This window comes from Nicotiana attenuata, unplaced genomic scaffold (genome assembly GCF_001879085.1).
Source record: "Nicotiana attenuata strain UT unplaced genomic scaffold, NIATTr2, whole genome shotgun sequence".
NCBI lineage: Eukaryota > Viridiplantae > Streptophyta > Magnoliopsida > Solanales > Solanaceae > Nicotiana > Nicotiana attenuata.
In genome coordinates, this window is record NW_017674480.1 from 21,452 (window position 1) to 43,430 (window position 21,979).

Below are 21,979 nucleotides of genomic sequence, written 5' to 3' on the forward strand. Positions count from 1 at the left end.
GATTCTATATAAAAAAAATATATATTTAAGTTGTAGATATATTCTAAATTTTGACCGAATTTATATATATTTTGTAAAAAACTTTAGTTACTTTCTATAAATAGAAAAACTTAGATAACCTTGATAAATAAGTTTAAAATCTCGTATGTATACGAAAAAATTATCTTTTTCAACTCCAATAGACAAATACTATAGTATGCCAATGTGTAATTGAATAGGGCCAGAGCCAGCCCGCTAAGTTATGGGCTCTAAAGCTGGGTCTGATCCATTACTAGTCTGACCCGGCCCATTTGCAGGTCTCTTGAATTTATACTGATATCAAGCAGCTCCAGTAGAAAGCAAAGCTTCTACGAGAGAGATTAACATCGACGATAATGAACCAGGCAGTGCAGAAGAACACTCTGTATGTCGGTAATCCCTCAATCACAACAACAACCCCATTTGTGTATCTGTTGTTTTCTTGTTGATTCTTAAATAATTTGTGGTATCTGCTGTGTGCGTGACAGGTGGATTGGCAGAGGAGGTTAACGAGGGAATACTGCACGCAGCATTCATACCCTTTGGAGATATTAAGGATGTGAAGACTCCCTTGGATATGGCTACCCAAAAGCACCGTTCTTTCGGCTTTGTAACCTTCCTTGAGAGAGAGGATGCATCCGCCGCCATGGATAATATGGATGGCGCTGAGCTTTACGGTCGTGTCCTTACTGTAAATTATGCTCTCCCTGAGAAAATCAAGGGTGGTGAACAGGGTTGGGCCGCTCAGCCTAGTAAGTTCTACCTCTTCTATTCCCCAAGAAAAAGTAAAAAAGGAATTTTTTTACACCTTTTGGTTATCCTTGTACTGCATATTGGGATGAGGAAAAATTGGTCTTTTTATGAGATCTTTGACAATCCTCACCTAAAGGTTGAGTTAGGCCTAAGGTTCATTTGGTATCACATATGTTTTCACTTTACAGGATGCTGTTTGATTGAAATGGGATTTGGATGTTAATTTCACTTGTTTTATCATATTAGTGATAATAGAAGAAAATAGCCTTTTTGTTCCCTGGTTTCGGTCTAGCGGTAAGACCCTATCTAGTGATGTATGCCTTAGTCGCGCGTCATGGTTCGAACCCTACCGTAGACAAAAAGCCGTCTATAATAAGTGGAGAGGGTAGAGGAGTGGGTGCGCCTAGGTTCAAACCCTACTGCAGAGAAAAAGCCGTGTATTTAAGTGGAGAGGGTAGAGGAGTGGATCCATTATCCACCAAGTTTCAAAGGGCTTCATGTTGTTCTTGTTCTTATTACTTTTACCCTGCTATTGCGCATAGCCTCATGGTTATTTGCTTCTATGATAGAACTGGAGTTGCGATAGCCAATATAAAGAAATGCAGTTCTCCAAAGATTTTACCAGGTTTCTTGGTGGTTATGGGGTTTTATTGATTAGAGTAGAACGGATACAAGGTATTCATATAGTTGACCTCAACTAATTTAGAATTGACTAGTAGTTGATTGATTTGCTGATACAGTTGAACAACTTGTTATGTTTATAACAGGGGATAGTCTGGTTCTCTTTCCTTTTATGTTTTTGTTCTTTTCTGATATATTAAGCTGAGTTAGAAAGCAAGGCACATCCTATGACTTCAAACTAATCCTTCTAAGCATCTATAGATTGAGAAGTATCTGCATTTATGCACATTTTGTTTTTTTGAAAAAAAAGGAAAACTGGGTCTCTGTATTCCATACTACATTCTCAATGCCAGACGAGCTTCTCTGTTTCCCTCTTCGCTCAATATTCAGATAGGTTTCCCGTCTCAGCAGCTGTGCTTTCCCTGGCTAATGCACATGGTTTGTAATTTAATGTATGGAGAACATTGTTTTCTTCATTCTTAGAGGGGACTGTTCCTGGTAAATTTTAATCTTAATGATCATTTTAGCAGAAGGTATAGTATGAATTTGGATGACAACTTTTGTGTTTCCTACCCTACTCAACTTTGTTCCATAAAGCTTTTAGGAAGAAATGACAAAATGAAGAACAAGTGGCTAAAGAACCAAACAGCATGTTTTTAAATATTTCTTCTTATTCTGTTTTTAGTAAGTGATTGAAGCAGTGTTGTGAAGAGCGTGAAGCGAGGAAAAACGACAAGCCCCTTTTCGCTTAAAGCGTGAAGCAAGAAGCGAAACGCTCGCTTTTTTGAAGTGAAGCGGAGTTTTAAAACTTTTTTGTAAATAAATACTGCATAGACAACACATGTAACTGTAAGCAAATGTTCAGTACTCGGTGTAAAAACTAAAGAGTAGCATCAATGAAAGCACAAAATGAACATCCTATTCCTCTACAAGATTGTCAAATTCTTGTATTCCACTATCATTATTATATTGCTCGTCATATTCTTCTTCTTCCTCATCAAGACATCAACTAGGGACAAGGTAGCTACTTCTTTTCCCTTCCTCTGTGAGCTTGAAGTTGAAGTACTTCCCCTCAAACCATAAATCCTCTCCCCAATTCCACGTGCCTCCGCGACATCACCCTAAGTGAAATTAGAAGTTTCCTCAAATACTTCTCCATCTACATGATCTTTCGGACTCTAGTTAGCCATTCATTAGCATCAGCGATGTTGTCCAAACTAATTGGATCAATTATATTGCGAGCGTTGTAACGACGCCTCAATGGTTTATTGTACTTAATGAAGACTTGCTCATTGAGACGCTTCATGGTTTATTCCTCTTTTTGGTATGAATCTGCAAATAATAATTGATTCGTAAGATTAGGACAATTGACATATAATTTAATTATCTCAATATACTAAATCTTTCTTCTTAGTTCTTACATGTTCAAACACTCTCCAATTCCTTTCACACTCGGATGAACTACATGTTAGACTAAGAACTTTGATGGCAAACTTTTGTAATTCTGGAGTGGAATGGCCATATTGCTTCCACCATTCAACCGCAGAAGTAGAACAAATATTCAAAACATAATATTTATAGAGAAAATACCTTATTGATTATAAAACAACATATAAGCACTCGCTCGTCTGGTGACTTCGTCTTTCGTCGTCTAATAGCCATGTTTTTTCCAAAAAGTTGCTCAGCATTCCTATAACTTGCTCCGATACTTCAGGTATCAACTTCTCATTATATTCAATGTATCCATTCCACCATTCTGCATCTCCTATAATCCTCTCTTCATTGTCATAAAACCGTTTCGGGTTCTAAACAAGTCTAACTGCATGCAAAGGGCGATGAATCTGATCTGTCCACCTTTTATCTATGATCTCAAAGACTCTTTTATATTTTTTTGATCAGTAAACGAGTCTCGAATAGCCTCCTTTTTCCTGTTCATTGCTTTGTAAAGGTAACCCATTGATGGTCTTTGCTCCCCATCCACCAAACGAAGTACTTTAACTAAAGGACCACCAATCTTCAATGCATGAACCATATTATTCCAGAATGCATTAGAAAGCATAATATCTGCAGATTCTCTCCCTCCCTCGAGCTTCCCTTCCATAGGCACTGTTAGTGTACTCATCTGAAACAAACAACTTCTTCAAATTGCTTTTTTGCTCATACATCCTTTCAAAGTCAAGAAAGCGGTAGCAAATCTTGTCTTTGCAGGTTTCACCAAGCTTCTTTGTTTAGTGAATCTTTTCATCATATTCAATAACAAAGCATTTGAACAATATAGGAATGCACTCTAATTGCCTGCTTAAAGACTATATTGAAAGGTCTTTCCTTGAAAATGTCACCGAAGATCAAATTAATGCAATGTGATGCACATGGAGTCCAATAATTATGCAGTTACGCTGCAGGCATCAAATCATCATCTTTAACATTTTCACTGGCGTTGTTCGTGACAACTTGAACAACATTTTCATTTTCTACTCCCAGTAGTCTATTGTACTCTTAAACAAGGAGTACATTTTGGTTGAATCAGTAGAAGAGTTGCTTGCATCAGCGGGCTCAAGAAACAAGCTTCCCTTGGGAGAATTTACCAAGATATTGATGATCATTTTTCCATTTCTTGCCCTCCACTTATCTATCATAATGGAACAATCAAACTTGTTCCATTCTACTTTGTGCTCCTCTACGATTTTGTTAGTCTCTTCCACCTTTTTTTAAATATGGACCTCTAACTTCATGATAAGTTGGAGGCTTCATTCCCGGGCCATATTGGTCTACGGCCTCAATAAAAGCAGAAAAAGTGTCGGTATAATTAACACAATTAAAAGAAAGACCTGCATCGTACATCCACCACGCAAACATTGCAACTGCACGATCCCGCAAAATCGCTTTGGCGTCAATTTGACGATTACCACTTTTCCCTGCCATATCTCCTGGTTGCGGGAAATAACAATCAATAGGACCTTTAGTCTTACCAGTAGATCCACAACTTGAAGACATTGTTTGTATCCTTTCCCGCTTTTGTGATTTTAATGGAAGCGACAAACCATCATCACCTTATTCTATTTCATCATCGTTGTCATCAAGATTATGCACTTGTTCTTGTTCATGATGCATTTACTTTAACTCTTTTTTTTGAAGGTATGAGTTCATTTCTTCCTTCACATGCGGCAGAACTTTAGGACAAGATGCGACGCTTGGATCACCACTGATTAGATAAAAATTTTGACAATAGATTCCCCCATCCAAAATCTTGTCACAAAAAATACATCTAATTGCCATCTTGTTGCTCGCTAACTCTTACAGAATAAGTCCAAGCCGGGTCTTTCCTATCTTCTTTTGGTGCCATTAAAAGAACAAATGAATAACACAAAAAATGGCAGTAAGAACTAAGAAGAACTGAAACAAAAAAAAATGGCAGTAAGAAACAAATTGGGCAGCATTTCGCTGCAATTTAAGACTGAAACAGTGAAAGAAAAAGAAGAGAACGAGAAAAAGAACTGAAAAAACTGCTATTTTGAGACTGAAACAGTGAAAGAAAACGAAAAAGGAGGAGGAGGAGGAAGAAATCATATACCGGGCTTGAACTTGATGAACTTAAACTTGAAAAGTGCAGAAAATGGGAACACTAGTCGCCTGTTTTTCTCTGCTGCTCGATGATGTTCTGAAAAAAGAGAGCTTTTTTATTTTTAACGCTGGCAGCCACTTAATATACTGAAGTGCTCGCTTCTGTCACTTCTCGCGCTTTTCGCTTTTTTGGCAGAAGCGCACGCTTTATATCACCTGCTATGCTTCCTAACACAGAAGCGACCAACTGCCCGCTTCGCTTCGCGCTTTAAGCGCTGAAGCGAGCGCTTTTCACAACACTGGATTGAAGTTCATTAAATTTGTCCTGTTCTATTTCCTACTATGATATACCATAGAGAAAGGTGGTTTTCTATGTTGATATTGTAAATCATTTGTGTTAAAACAACTGTCTTTCTTCAAGATCTATATAATGGTGGTGTCCTAACTAGCTTGCGTGCACTTTGGCTAATCCATGAGTACTTGCTACCTTTTAACAACAGTTATCTAGTAACTCTATTTACCAAGGCTTAGATAGATGGAAAGAAATCACCTTACTCTTTTTGCTTCTATTGTAATTTGAACCTTGGTCCCTCATGGTCTATTTCAGCATTATTGACCGCTAGACAACGCCTTGATTAATCAAGCAATTTTTCTTTCCTCTTCCAACTTCATGGTATGCAATTTAAGCATACAGGTCGCCCATTCTGATGTGTAGAAGGATCTAAGTACATGAAAGATTAGCACTGAACCTGCCAAAGATCCTCTGTTTTAGCATTTTGTGAACCTATTCTACTACTCCCCATTCCTACATTATTCCTATCCTAAAAGGTCTTTGTTAGGAAAAGAAAAAGTACAGCAAGTAAACCAAATTACATGCTTGTGCTATTTTCTTGGGGAAAACCTTGTCTACCTCTACTTAGCCTAACATAGATATGACCCCTCAAAACAAAGGTGACACTAGAGTTGGATAATGCAAGTTGGGCTTTGAACTTGCGGAGGCAACATTAATTCTACTGGTAGCTGGGATGTGAACAATTTTCAGCTTTTATACCGAGTCATGCCCCCCTCAAAACAAAGGTGACACTAGAGTTGGATAATGCAAGTTGGGTTTTGAACTTGCGGAGGCAACATTAATTCTACTGGTAGCTGGGATGTGAACAATTTTCAGCTTTTATACCGAGTCATGCCCCTGTACGTGTGGATTCTGATTTGTCAGTTACTCTGTTTAACTGTATGCAAAACTATAATGCTGCAACTTTAGATTACAAGAGCAAAGGAAATCAAATAACATCACATTGAGGAGAACTTTTACTCTTCTTAAAATGCCTGTCTACATAGATATTCTTTTGGGAAAATATCCACCAAGTAACTTTTGGCATTTCAAAAAAAGCAGCTAGCTTGAAATTCAATGCTTTTCATTAACAGTCCATGTAATTTAGGATAAACTAGGAAACATTCTTCAATAGGACCTATGGTTCAAGTCCTATATCCTCCTAGATGAAGCAAGTGTGCTAGATGGTTTCAGAATAGAAATTTACATCATGTTTGAGGTCTTATCAATAAAGTAACTGCTCTCAGATTTAAATCCAAGGCCCTTCTTTGAATACTGTGCTATTCGGGCAAATTTTGATCTTTCTAACAGTTTAAGACATGCAAACAAAGGTGTAATAATTTGCACTATAACTAACAGATGCTGTTATCTGAGCTCGTTTAGGTCCCTCCATATACAATAAGCGGCAAGCAAATTCTTGTTGTATACCTTTGAAGTTGTTTGTGAATTCACTCATCAAAAAATGATCTCAGTTGCTGAGTTTGAACATAGCATCTGATTTCTGCTTCCATATGTTTGTTGGTCAGTGTTAATAGTTAAATGAATGATAGCTTGGCGTTTTTTTTCTCAAACTTTGCTTTTTTTATACTATTTTGTTTGGAGAGCATTCATCTCTAGAACTGCTCTTTTGTTAGCTTTAGTTTCTCAGCGATCTGCATGATGTTTGATTGCGTGAATGTGCTCTTTGTATCTTTGTTTGATTAATGAGTAATGTTCCATTTGCCATTTGAAATTTGGAGTGTATTGTGTTGTTCTGTATGCTGACAGTCTTATATTTCCCTTAACTCAGTTTGGGCGGATGCTGACACATGGTTTGAGAGACAACAGCAAGAAGAGGAAATGAAGCGCCTTCAGGAAGAGCAGAGGGCTGCAATGCAGGCTGCAGAGGAATTACATAGGAAAAAGATGGCTGAAGAGAGGGATGGGGAAAAGGATGAAGAAACAAATAAGCAAGACGACCCTATGGCAATGGCTGAAGCCGAGGTTTTAAAACAAAATGCTAGTTCTTAGTCATTCTGATGGTTTAGCAGTCTTTTTTCAGACATGTGTGGCGTATTTTAGGAATTTTAGTAACTCAGTTTGATTAAACAATTCTGCTGCGTTGATAAGTACTTCGCTCTTTTTCTTACTTGACTTGTATCTTATTGTCTTGACACAGTTTTAGCTGTCCTTATGCTACTAACTTTACCTTCCATAATTCGGTATGGAGAGTTGCTGCCTCAATCTCAATCAGCATAAATGTTTGAACCCGACTGATTTGGAATTAAAGCATTAATTGATCGATTGATTTGTATAACTGAGTCACTCTAACAATGCCTCTAACTGCATATATGCTGATGGATGGAAGCATATCAATCTGTATGTGGAGAATTCCGACTTAGTTTCATGTATTTGCTATAATATCTGCATCTCACATTAACTACTGCTGCTGGAACTTAGTTCTAAGGGAAAACAGGATAGAGAAGAAAGTAAACTTTCCATTTTCCTCCAGTATGCTGGCAGCAACAGAGTCTGAACTTTTACCAAAAATTTTCCATTTTCATGAATTGCATGATTCAGAGTTAACTTTTTGACCATTTGTTTCTGGAAAATGGTTTCATTTTCTAATAATCTTTTTAAAAATAAAAATATTGTAATTTATCAAAGATGGAATCATATGAAACAAATTACTAGTAGATAAAATAAAATCTTGTAATAATTCAAAGTAGACCACATGAAACTCTTGTTTTGGAAATGATTCATTTTTGGCATCACCTTCTGTAGTTATTTAGCTTTCAGCACTAAAGGTATGGATTTACTTTGATCTGTGTGGGCACCAAAATTTCTGATGTTTTCCCCAATAAAAAGACAACCACCACATCAGAAGAGGAGACTGCAGGTGGAATACACTTGATCCATCACAAAAACCTAATAACCTTTCTAATCAGAAAAGGCATTAAATTTTGGCAGTAAGGAAAGATAAATTGAAAAAACCTGACAATGTACTAAGTTCCACATGCCTTCTGCAACATACATTTTTGACATGGAAAATCTGGTCCTACTCTGAATATTTTGTGCCTTCTAGTTTTGAGGCAGCTGCCTTATCCAGATACCACACTAATTTCCCTTTAGTTGGCTGGATCATCTTTGCGGGCGATGACAACGGACAGTCAGGCCCGACATCGTCAATTGCCAAATGTGCAGCTTCTGCTTTGCTGCTTCCAGTAACAACCACAGCCACATTGGAGGCAGAGTTAATGACAGGCAAAGTGAAAGTAATCCTCTCCGGAGGGGGCTTGGGCGAGTCCGTTATAAAAGTCACCCATTCTGCTTTCTCATCGAGTATGTAGTGATCAGGGAATAGAGATGCAATGTGGCCGTCAGGGCCCATCCCAAGAAGGATAAGGTCAAACTTGGGGCAGTCGCTAATGTCAGAAACGCTGATTACACGAGTCCTCACAAGCTGTCTTATGACAAACTCATAGTCTTCAGCAGCTTTCTCAGCTGACACTGTGTCGTTAATAGAATGTACATGGCTTGGAACAATAGGGACCTGAAAGGTGGAAGCAAACCATAATTAAGAAATACAATGCCAGACTAACACAACTAATATCAGTACCAAAAACCAAATTCCTCTTGCCCTTATAAATGGCCAAACAGTTCAATAGGAATTTCAGTTGTATTAGGGGTGTAAAGGGCGATTGAAAACTGTCGATGACGCACTAGGTGTTTTGTGCTGGGAGGGAGGTAGAGATTGAAATAAAGTCTTCGCGATTAAAGTGGTCAAGCATTATGTTATTCTGTGTCTGTAGCATATAGTATAATTAAGTCTCTCCTATGACTTGTAATTCCCTATGTTCACAAATTATATGCATCTCATTTCACAAAACAAATTACGCCTGAAACCCATCCTCAGTTGGCTCGGTGTATTCAGTTCAAGAACACCATGGCTTGGAGGATTCCCTGCATTTTTTACATGCATCGTATGTTGACAATTTTAACATGCCTATTCTTCCTCCTGGAAGATTTTGATCTGTATTCTAGTGAAAGATTAAGATCTCGCTGTGGTAAACTCAATCATCGATGACAGAAATTTCTCAGAAGAGGTCTACTTTAAAGATCTCTTGACAAAGAACACAACTAACATGTATCACAATCCATAAAAGGAGAGCCATTGTTATGACAAAGAATATGATAGCCACCAAACTACTATTGAGGCTCACATCATTAATTCCAAAAAAAGGATAAATCAACAAATTGTGTGCAGAATAAGTTGAAGTTGAGATGTTAATTTACCTTGGATAAAAAACCATCCTTGGCTAGCTTGTAATTACTATCAACATGATTCTTTGCCACGACACGTTCATCCACCCAAAATATATACCACTTGGCCCAATCAACAGTTTTGCTGTAAGGGGCTTCACATAGTTTTCTGCTTCCCCAGTATTTCAAACAAAATTTACTACCTTATAGAGAAGACAACAGAATAAATGTAAGCAGATAGAGAATGAACTTACATACCTCATTAAGCTGATGAGAGATCCACCGGATAACGCAATGGCAAATACTCCTCTCTCTTTCACAGAAGCTTCAGATAGTTCTGAAATATAGTCGGCCAAATCAGCACTTAGTTCATCCAAATACTCATAAATCCTCACACCTCTTGCATCTTCTTTAGCTCCAGAAAGAGCCATCCTTCTCTAAAGGATGTTAGAGAATACTTCTCTTCTGCACAAATCACAACATACAAGAAGTCAACTGCAGGGAATGTATTCGCTTTGATTCGCCTGACGAATAAAAACAAACAATTATGCCTCAATCCCAAGCAAGTTGGTGTCGGCTATATGAATCTTCAGAGTCTATGTTGCTCCATTTATTCGCAATCCAACAGTAAAAACAAAAATTCGCTGGTACCAAAAGTTCTCCACATTTCTGCTGCATATATGAATCCACTGGACTGATAAATACATGCATATCAATTCCATAATGCTCAATTGTGAAGTCAAAATATAGACTCACTAACTCTACTATTTCAAGAGAGTTCTTAAGGAAAATTACAACCTTCTTACTTTTTTGGCCAATTCTTTATTCTTGAAATCTCTGAGAAAGAATTCATCACTAAAGCAAAATGACAATTCAATAAAAATTTACATGTAACCCCCCTCTACATTGCGTAATTACAACAATATAGCTGATTTTCGACATTATTCCAACAACAGTAACCATACCTCAAACCCAAACTAGTAGGTTTTGTGTATAGGGTCAAATTTGACCGTCAACGTCTCTACGCCAATGGGTACGCCCAGTGAGTATACGTCAACTAACGTAAGGGTACGACTTGGACGTGGGGACAAAAGCGAATCCTTCAGGGTTAGACACCAGGTGCTCCGTTCTGATGTAGAAGTACCTACGCCAGAAGAGGCGGTTGGCCTTGTCGTAATACTTTCTCTTGAGTTCATATTATCATTTTACACTATTAGATTTACAACAACAACTTCATTTTTCATCTCTAGGTCTATTATATTTGATTACAATTTACCCTTTCCTACCTTTGATTGTTTTTAAGCTTGCAAAGTATATCGATAACTTTTGAGCCAAACATTTTGGTATATGAATCCTCAATGCATTCTCAAAACTAAAGCGCTACTAGTCAAAACCTAAATATTTCGAAAACTAAAAATATGACAACTATCAGTAATATCAAAAAATGGTAATAGTGGATACAGAATTCTTGAAATATAACAATCAAACAAGCAGTTAGCAAACAGCAGTGCATGTAAAATAACGCAAAGGGAAATAAAATAAGTTGAAAACCTTAATCACAAACATCATTACAAACAAGACTCAGATCAGAAAAAATTTCACCCTTTTTCATCAATAAACTTGGGGTCACAAAGCCCAGCAAGTAAACATAGAGTGTTAAAAAAAGATTCTTAGAATCATAAATCCATACAATATTTTTATATTTCTGCACTAGAACCACTGAAACCAAGACAGAGAGGGACAGAGTGTCTTACAGAGATGAGAATGTAGAGAAAAGGGAAAATGAAAAATGGGTATCAGCAATTTCAGATTATCAGTACAGTAATAAATATGTATAGACTAAACAGATACCCACACACACCAACACCATAAGTAAGCTAATAATATGTGACATATTTTCCTGAATATAAATATGACATACACAGGAGAATTTACTTCCTGGGGTTCCACGTGCATCCAATAATCACGACAAAAAACTCTCTCCAAAGTAAGCGGATGATCATCTACTTCTGAAAAACCAGATAGGATAAATAAGGAAAGAAATTGTGAAAGAAATTGATTTCTTTCCTACATCTTCTGCTGAATTATCTCGCGATTGATTAATTAATTAGTTAAACTTAATATCTGCAAAGAAACTAAGAACTAATGAGATATCATGTTTTGGTGATGGTACTGACTTATGTAGTGTTTGGATTGACTTATTTTAAGTTTTTATTGGTTAATTTTTCTTGTTTTTGCCGTAGTTGATAATGATAAAAAATGTTTAAAAAAATTTATTTTTAGGCATAAAAAATACAAAATAAATTAAAGTCAAAAATTAGGTATTACCCACTTATGACTTTCAGCTTTTAGCTTCTAAACTATTTTTTAAAAGCCAATTTAAACACGCTCTTAGTAACACTTGTTCAAGTATATCAATTTGACAATTAAATTGCACCATACTTATTTGAATATTTTAATCTAGGTAATGTAATCTTCCTTTAGCTTCTCTCTCTCCATCTTTAGCTTTATTATGTGTTTTTTTAATACTTATCTGGCTGTCTCCACATAACCAGCCTAGTTGTCGCTTGTTACAAGTCAGGAAAATGTACCTTACAATTTACATTACATGTCAATTCCTTATTCTTGAAACCTCAAAGTAAAAATGTGCCTTTATGGACATTTACAATGTTAAAATTAACAATAACAGCAATAATATATTCAGTAAAATCTCACATAATGGGATTTGGGAGGGTAGTGTATATGCAGACTTTACCTCTACCTTGTGGACATAGAGAGGTTGTTTGCAATATACCCTCAGCTCAGAAAAGCAAAAGCACCACATTAATGAAAAGAAAAATAAGAATGGACAACACCGAGAAGCCAATAAAAGCAGCATAAATAACAAAAAGATAGTAATATCACGTCCCGAACTCGGGGAGCATGATCGACGCTCAACCGAGATACCCAGGTCGAGCAAGCCTGCACAATGCCGTCTACCCAACTCACCCATGAATAAAGAGAAGATACATTTCATTAATTAGACAGTAAGAGGTCATGTGAACAACACCGGTTCATTGCCATTAGTTACGTTATTAACAAATCTCCAAAATAGTACACTACACAACCATAGTTTGAAGTGGAACATGTATACAATTACAACATTTTTAGTTTAACTTTCCCAAAACAAGATACAACCCACACTATGTCTACAGAGCTTTTAACAGAAACAAAAGAGTGCTACGACAGTGCTGGCAACAAGGCCCCGGCTATACATCAAAACGCTATGTACAAAGGACAAGAGATACAAGACCCCGAAATGAAGTGAGGCTCACCAAGTCAGCTGGGGAGATGGTGTACTGCTATTACTGGTCAATGTCACCTGTTATGGAACCACCCGCATCCATTAATGATGCAGCGCCCCCGGCAAAAGGGACATTAGTACTGATACGCGGCGCCTTCCTGAGATTCCTTGGAAGGGCGACGTACGGCTAGGCAACTGATGTCAGTCCAGTTGCTGTCCGCCAACTGAGGTCCCCTTCGTACGCTAGACGAGATTGTCAGTGCCGTACGGGAAAACCAATGTCAAGAGAAATTGAGAGAACAGAAATGAGAATTCAGAATGAAAGAAAGCTTGATTGCATTAATGAAAGCTATTACAGAAAAGCCACGCGGTGTCGAGGGGGAGAGACACCAGTACAGAGAATTGCTTGCTTGCTAGAAAGTTTTGATTGCTTGATCCCCCCTAATAGTACTTAAAAAAAATAAACCAAAGTTACAGGAGTAGACCTAATTAAGCTAGAGAAACATAATGGAAAGTGCATGAAATAAACTACTCTATATTTACAATGAAAATGACTTAGTTTTCTATAAGGCAGCAGCAGGCCCGTTGTCAGCAGCAGTGTCTTTGGCATCACGGTCTGCGCGCGCGGCGCTGTTGGCTTCTACCTGCGGCATGGTGCTCGCGAGGGATATCGGTGGGGCGACAGAGGCACCTGCGCGCTTGTCACTTGGCGCGGCCAAGACCACGGGGCCGTCCGTGGCGCTAGGCATTGGGAGGTTCGCTAGGACGCCACGGGGCGCGCCCAAGGGGTCATGGGGCATGGCTGGAAAGCCGCCCATGACAGTACATATGGAATAGTACTAGTATGAAAAACTTAGCACCAACTCAATAGAACGAGAACAGTATAATGAGAAAGAAACATGGAATCAATGAGGGCCTCAAACAATATTAAAGTATCAAGTTAGGATAAAGGATAAATTTCAAGCAAGTTTCAATACTTTTAAGTTGGGATCTTTAGTACCGATACACCAACGTGCTTTTAGCACGAGTCTGATCTCAGCCCGATCGACTAAGCCGTCTCACCATAATGTCGTGTGGGTCGACGTCACCTCACATTCCGCTAGAAATCATCTCATCCCATTTAAGGGGGATTATCTCAACACATCAATCTCATCCTATATTCGGGGAAAACTCTCACCACCTCACACGAGAATGTTACTCCTCACTCACTCTTATACCGACACGTGTAGTTTTGGGGTTATGTTATTTCAACCTACCCTTCCTCGGTGATTAACGATACTCTCAAAGCATTTATTATTTATAGCTCATTTTAATGTCTTATACACGTCTCTTCATTTCATTGGCACCAGTGGCCCCAAATATAATATCGTTCTTGGCGCGTTGGCCGTATTTCATATTTTATGCTCGCCTCTTTCACTTTCAAACATCATCATGGATTATCAACAACAAGGCCTTTCTATTCAAGACTTTAAATACATAGGTGAGCAAATAAAAGTCTTAGCCACATTGAGATTTTTTACACAATTTGGCATAATAGCTTTCATTTGAAACGCGACTTGAAGTCATAACATGTTAATACACAGCCCATACTTAGATCACATTCCCGAAGGATAACACAATAAGATAAGAGCATTCGAAACACATTTTGAATATATAACTTTCAACATAATGCTTATTCGGAATAGTCAAACTTATAATGAACAACTCGGGACTTACAGGAACATCGCGGGATTCAATTCTAAGAGAAAAGTTTAGCCAACATACCTGGCTTGAGCTTCCTTTAATTTACTACAACATTCCGAAACTCCTAGCGACTTCAATCTAATTAAAGACATAACAAAGTTTAACTATAATTAGGAATATTCTCGGGGGTCAGCTCATTTGAGCATTTTATGCGGTCCGCAAAATGGGCCGTAAAAGTGATGCTCAAAACTGGGTTGCCCTGGTTCAATCTGCGATAAGGTCTGCGGTCAGCATACCAGTTCTATGGCCGCGAAATAGACCGCAGAATCACCCTCCGAATTTCTTCATGCCAATTCTGCGACGGAAGTGCCGCCCGTGAAACTATTATGCGGTCGCATAGTTGATCGCAAAATGACCTCCAAAATTGGCCATTTTTCTGTTTCACTCCGCTGCGAATCTGCGGTCCGCTCAGTAGTTCTACGGTTGCATAATGGAACGTAGAAACGCCCTATTCTGAAATAATTTTTTCTTCAACTCCCCAGCGCACTGTTCAACCCAAAAAGTCTGTATTGCGGTACCATCATCAAACACATAAGCCTATATTGGCATCACGAAACCCCGGGTTCTAGGTGAACTTTTATGGGCCTTACAAGAAAGATGACCAAAATGCTAGAGACAACAAGTAGTCATAGAAACCTAATACCAACAGAATGCGAAAGTACGTACTAATACTACCGATATGAACAATCTTGAATACCTAACCTACTACCCTGATCCTCGACCTCCACACTTTCCTATCAAGGGTCATGTCCTCGGTGAGCTGCAATTGCACCATTTATTGCCTAATCACCTCTCCCCAATTATTCTTTGACCTACCCCTACCTCTCCTTAGGCCCTCCAATGTCAACCTTGCACACCTCCTTACCGGGGCGTCCGTACTTTTCCTCCTCACATGTCCAAACCATCTAAGACTCGCGTCCCCCATCTTGTCCTCAATAGATGCCACACCCACCTTATCCCGAATAACTTTAGTCCTAATCCTATCTAACTTAGTATGCTCGTACATCCATCTCAACATTCTCATCTTGCTGCCTTCATCTTCTGGATATAGGAGCTCTTGACTGCCCATCACTCAGCCCCATACAACATAGTTAGTCTAACCATCACGCTCTATAAACATACCTTTAAGTTTTGGTGGCACCTTCTTGTCTCACAAAATACCAGAAGCAAGTCTCCATTTCATTCATCCCGCCCCAATACGATATTTGGTATCTTCATCAATCTCACCATCCCCATGTATAATAGACCCAAGGTACTTAAAACTTCCTCTCGTAGGGATGACTTATGAATTCAGCTCACCTCTCCTTCCACTATCTGAGTAGCACCACTGAACTTACACTCCAAGTATTTTGTCTTGGTCCTGCTCAACTCGAAACTTTTAGACTCCAGAGTCTGCCTCCATATCTCTACCTCGCATTATCACCACCTCGCGCCTCGTCAATCAAAACAATTTCATCTGCAAATAACATGCACCACGACACCTCCTCTTGGATGTGGCACGTCAGTATGTCCATCGCCAAGGCAAACAAAAAAGTTCTTAGTGCCAACCCCTGGTGCAACCCCATCATGACCGGAAAATGGTCCGAGTCCCCTCCCACAGTCTTCACCCAGGTCTTTGCTCCATCATACATGTCCTAAATCGCCTAATACAACCCCATTTACAATGTTGAAATTAAGAAAACATTTTTTGTAGATCTTTTATACGTAAAAGGTAGATCTCTTATGTGTAAAAGCAAATCTTCCATGTGTAAAAAAAAAAAAGATAAAGTCATAAAACTAAAATAAGTTTATAATGACCCACAAAACTATTTGACCTCGTTCGCGGTTTTACATGACTTAATAATTTTAGGTCAAACTTTATACGTAGAGTTGAATATACATTAAAAGATATAGTTACAGTTAGATATACATAACAGAATCTCCACTTCAAGAAAGTATCTAAATTCAGGATTTGTTACTGCCCTCCCCTTCCTTTATTATTATTAGAAGCATAACGCAGAGTAGTCCAACAACTTGATTGGCTTTCTTGTTGGGAAATCTACTCTAAATGCCTACTCAGGCAATTTTAATTACCCGTTACTATCCATTCTAATTTCTCTTATAATGTGTACCTATGCAATCTAAAGTATTTACCCAACTACCTATTTTCAAAATCCTTTCCTTTCTAATCCCGGATCACGTGAAATCCCATTAATTAACCTATTTTCTCTTTTATTGTCTTCTCAAATATAAATAAACGTTTTTCTTCTATCTTTCTCATTTCATAATAGGATGTACTTGTTCATTGAATATTTTTTATTAATTTATTCTCCATTTCAAAATGGTATATAGTATATTATTATAACATGTCTAAAATTTAGTATAATCGATGACGTACAAAATTGAGTTAATTAGATTATGTGACAACTGATATTATTTCAGTTTAATAATTGAATTAAAACAAAAATTAAACTCTTTGCATACAATTGTATACCCTGTTGGTATATTTATATATTATACTAGTATCATATGTTAGTTGGAACTTTTTTGATTGTATTAGCTATATTTAATTGGTACACCGTTTGATTTTTCTTTAGTAATAGTAGAATAGTACAATAATTAGAATTTTTCTAATTTTAATTTATGCATATGTATTATGTAGTCATTTTGATTTTTTCTTTATGCATTTGTTTTATATAATAGTATTATAGTACAATATCTTGAAATATATTAATATTAATATGTGGTACGCTATTTTTTTATTTTTCTCTTTATGCATGTGTATTATGTAATAGTAGTATAGTCATATATAGTTGCGTGGAATTAATTAGTAGAACTGTATACCCTATTGGTATAATTATATGTCATATTGGTATCATATAGTAGTTGGAATATTTTTTGGTTGTTTAGCTACATTTTCAAGTGAATACTATTCTGAAATGATTTAATGATCATATTTTGTTGTGTTGGATTTTCTTGTACCTATGGACATAGATTTTGTGTATTATGTAATGATTTTTATAGTTATATGCAGTTGTTGGAACGACCCCGTACAACTATATACCCTATTAGTATAGCTATATACTATTTTGGTATCATATGTTAGTTGAATCCTTTTTTGATTTTATTAGCTGCATTTAATTGGTACACTATTTGATTTTCTTTTAATAATGGTAATATAGTACAATATCTTGAAATACTTTATTATATTAATATGTGGTACACTATATTGTTATTTTTCTCTTTATGCATGTGTGTTATGTAATAATAGTATAGTCATATAGTTGCCGAAATTAACCAGTAAAACTGTATACCATGTTGGTATAGTAATATGCCATATTGGTATCATATGGCAGTTTAAACATTTTTTTGGTTGTTTTAGCTGTATTTTTAAGTGAATTCTGTTCTGGAGTTATTTATATGAACATGATTTGCAGTGTTGTGTAATAATTTTTATAGTTACAGACAATTGTTGGAGCGACCCGATACAACTACATACCCTGTTAATATAGAGTAAGTTGCTTTGCGAATTTTAGCTTGCAATGCGAGCATGTAATTTTCTCATACTTTTATTGCATCCTTTAATGTTTTGGTACATTAATATAGTCGCCGATTGTTGTAACAATATTCTAGAGCAATCATATACTCTGTTGGTATACATGTATACCATATTGGTATCATATGGTACTAGAAGTCTTTTTTGTTACTTATACTTTAATTGCATTTTTAGTATTTTATTATCATTTCTATTCTAACTAGTATATGGAGATTTGGTGGTTGTAGATTGTGTTTTCTTGTTCCATAACTAGTTGTATTAATGCTAATGGTAGAGTGTGTACTCATATTTTTTGGGAAGGAGATCAAGGTTTGCATGGCAATCACATATTGATTCTTAGAAGCTGATTATGTAATTTATGGTGCTTAGCAGTAGTCAGTGTGATATTCAGTGAATTAGATCAAGTGACAACTGATATTATTTCAGTTTAATAATTGAATTAAAAAATGAGAAAAAAGACAAAAGGTATATTATACTAGTTATATCTAAAAAACGTGAACAAATATTTACTATATCAGTTATTTTTCTTATTGTATAAAAAAAAAATAATAAAAAATAGTAAAAACAGAAAATAAAATTAGATTATGAAGAGAAAAAATAATATTAAAAAAAAAAAGTTAAATGAAATTAGAAAAGAAACAAGAAATAAAGAAAATAAAAGAAAAAAGGAGTTAAATAGAATTAGAAAAGGAACAAGAAATAAAGAAAATAAAAAATAAAAAATAAAGGAGTCAAAATTGAGTGTGAAATAAGTTATGGTAAAAATAACAATAATACGATTTGGGCAAAAATAAATGAATAGGAAAAGAGAAAAAACGAAAAAAAGAAGAAGAAAACGAGAAAAAAAAGGAAAAAAGAAAAAGAAAAGAAGAAGCATAGAAATAAAAAAGAATTTGAGAAAAAAGAGAAAACTCCCCATAAAAACTACTATGGGTAGGAAATGTAATTGGTTTGATGGGTAGAAAAACAAATGAGTAAGTAAGGATAAATAGTTTTATTTTTGTAAGTAACTGTGTCATTCACCTTTTCTTGTTAGGAGAGTCCTGATAGTAACAGGCATTTGTCGTTTGGTCAAAACATTGTATTTTCTAAATGAATCACAGAACCGGGTATATATCAAACAAACCATCTACGTTTTTAAATAATTTTAGATAAACTATAATGGTTTTGAATCTTTTGATACATAGGTTTGTGCAATTCACTTTTCTTGAAGTCCTTTGAAAAATTAGGTAAAAACTTGTATTCTGGTTTTCCTTTACGTGCTTCATCATATGACCGTTAAATAAAGAACGAAGTATGTCATTTCAAGAACCAAATATTATGTTATGTCACCTTTCTTAGTGTTTGTATAAAAGTAATTATGTTAGCCATTATTTTCTTTAGTTCCTCCAACCTCCGCCCTGGACAGAGCTAGGAGCACAATGGGTTGGGTTCATTCGAATCCATTCCCAGAAAATTATACTTTATATATAAAGATAAAATTATTTTTATGTATATATAATAGATGTTAAATTCCCTAAATACAACCGACAAGCTTTTCTCGTGTTTATTTCTTTATAGTTTTAATCTCCTTAATAAAAATGTTGATCCCATAACTGTGAGCTCCACCACCACTGAAAATTAAAAAATAAAGAAAGAAAGGTGAAATGATGAATATATCAAAAGGGGTTTGGAATCTAAAGCCATCATTTTCAAACAAAATTGGAGTTCAAAAGTAAAAGATATGTAGAGAGCTCCAAACAAATGAAAACCCCACATCATGAGTCATGACATATCAAGACTTCCTCTACCCCTGTTTCAGGAATCCAACATTATCAAGTCCCTGCCATTTAATTATTTTTTTGTTTTTATTTTTAATTTATGATGGAGACGTTAGACTTTAGTCCATTTAGGAAAGAAAGCATGAGACGTGACCAATATATTTGGATTTTGACATTTTCCCTATTTGATTCTGATTATCGCAAAATATAATTATATTTGTACACCTCATGTTCTTAAACCTTTGCATAATTCAAACAAGCTTCCATTTGATTCTGTTAAGATTGCAGTTAAGGGATAAAAAGAGTGTTTGTTTTGCAAATAAATATAATGCCTTTTACTAATTGCATGTTTTCTTCATGTGAAGAATTTTTATTTTTTTGGTTTTTGCTTTGCTATCTTCCTTTCTTGCAATTACAAGTCACAAGGAACCACTGAATTATGTTTTTATATTTTGAACTTCTCCGATGGTTCATATTGAGCTAATTGGAGCATAAATATCACTTGACATTTATTTATTAATTACAAAAATAAGGTAATAAATTACCCTTACTTGATTTCGATCCTACTGATTTCTATTGGTTGTTCCTATAAGAAATTTAGCAAATTTCACAATAGCCATTTTTAGACTTTTAGGTTGGGAATATAATGCATCCTTCATTTTACTGATCCCAAGGTCAACGGCGAAAGTAACGTACTTCCTTCGATCCACTTTAATTGATTTTTTGATTGTTTCCATATATGATAAGGAATCTATCTTTTAGCATTAATAAACAATAAAATTGATCATATTAGCCTTAATTTGTTCATTAGAAATATAACAAATACTCCTAGGCTTTTTACTCCAAGGCCAATTTTGGGGGAAAAAAAATTAACTTCTTTTTATCTGAAAAAACAAAATATTATGAACCACAAATAATGGGCCAAAAAATCAATTAAACTGGACGGAAGAGAGTAGTAATTATTGTCAGAGCTTCAAAGGATAAAGAATAACCTTGAGTTAGTACTGGATTATAACAATTCTTTTCCCAACAATGAAATTTACATCAAACAAAGAAACAAGGAGGAATTTGTGATGCGTTTCTTAATGGGTTGTGAATCTACTGCTCCTTGGGGCTAGTTAGCAATTTATATTACTCCTTCCGGTTCACTTTAATGATATTTTTTTTAAATTTTTTTTGTGGTTCATTATTTGATTTTTTCAGATATCAAGAAGGAATTAACCTTCTTTTGTTTTTTTCAAAATTTCCCTTTGAGTAAAGAATCTAGGAGTAACCAATGAACAAATTAAAGAGATAGTAAGTGTTAATATGGTCAATTTATTATTAATTAATATTAAAAGATAAATTCTTTAATATGTGCTAAAACAACCAAAAAATCAGTTAAAAAAGACCGGAGAAAAAGTACCTTTCTTATATGTCCATTTGAAAGATTAGGTATGGACTTCTATTTTTTGTTCTATTTTGCAAGCTTGCTATAAATGCATGAGTAACTAACTAAAATGTGAAAATGCACTATGCCATTTCAATGGATTATGAGTGTTCATTTTTCACAAAGAACCAAACTTTATGTCATCTTTCATTCTTCAGTTCATCCCCACCTCCACCACCTTTGAAAATAAAAGAAGAGAGAACAAAAGTATAAGAGGAAGAAATCATGAAATATCAAAGGTAATTTTGGAATCTCAAGCTATCATTTTCAAACAACAGTAGCAAAATAGAGAATTGTTAACTTATAAAAACCCCACTATCATGACATATCAAGAATACTTCCTACCCCAGTTTTCGGAATCTAACATTATTAAGTCCTACCATTTCTTTTCTATTTTTTTCTTCCAATTTTTATGATGGAGACTTTACACTATTTACTCCATTTTGGAAAGAAAACATGAGCTATGAATACTATCTTTGCCTTTTTGACATTTGATTCTAACTTTGGTTAAACATAATTATTGAAGTAATACACCCCAGGATCTCAAACCCTTTTTTGCATAATCAAACAAGTCTCTCTTTGATTCTATTAGCATTGCCATTAAATGGAAAAGGATTATTTTTATTGGTTATCACGTGAAGAATTTCTTAATTTTGGTTTTAATCTTTACTATCTTCCTTTCCCCATAGTTTAATCATTTCTG

General features: G+C 35.7%; 2 protein-coding genes across 4 annotated transcripts; one reads left to right on the plus strand and one right to left on the minus strand.

Moving 5' to 3' along the window:
* The first annotated feature begins 319 nt into the window (after window positions 1-319).
* Window positions 320-7,577, plus strand: LOC109218744 (peptidyl-prolyl cis-trans isomerase E). The gene is made up of 3 exons (XM_019383129.1): window positions 320-411; window positions 507-770; window positions 7,074-7,577. The coding sequence occupies exons 1-3, from the start codon at window positions 375-377 to the stop codon at window positions 7,292-7,294; spliced, it is 522 nt and encodes a 173-aa protein (XP_019238674.1). The 5' UTR covers window positions 320-374; the 3' UTR covers window positions 7,295-7,577.
* Window positions 7,578-8,056: 479 nt separating this feature from the next.
* On the minus strand, window positions 8,057-11,707 carry LOC109218743 (probable 6-phosphogluconolactonase 2). 3 transcript variants are annotated; one of them, XM_019383127.1, is made up of 4 exons: window positions 11,462-11,707; window positions 9,785-9,991; window positions 9,560-9,695; window positions 8,057-8,816 (listed from the first exon to the last, which is right to left on the minus strand). In XM_019383127.1, exons 2-4 carry the CDS (start codon window positions 9,955-9,957, stop codon window positions 8,322-8,324), a joined length of 804 nt encoding a protein of 267 aa, XP_019238672.1. In that variant the 5' UTR covers window positions 9,958-9,991; window positions 11,462-11,707; the 3' UTR covers window positions 8,057-8,321. The 3 variants fall into 3 exon arrangements, with proteins under 3 accessions (XP_019238672.1, XP_019238671.1, XP_019238673.1); XM_019383126.1 differs by having other exon boundaries at window positions 11,448-11,706; XM_019383128.1 differs by lacking the exon at window positions 11,462-11,707 and adding an exon at window positions 11,281-11,430.
* Window positions 11,708-21,979: the final 10,272 nt, after the last annotated feature.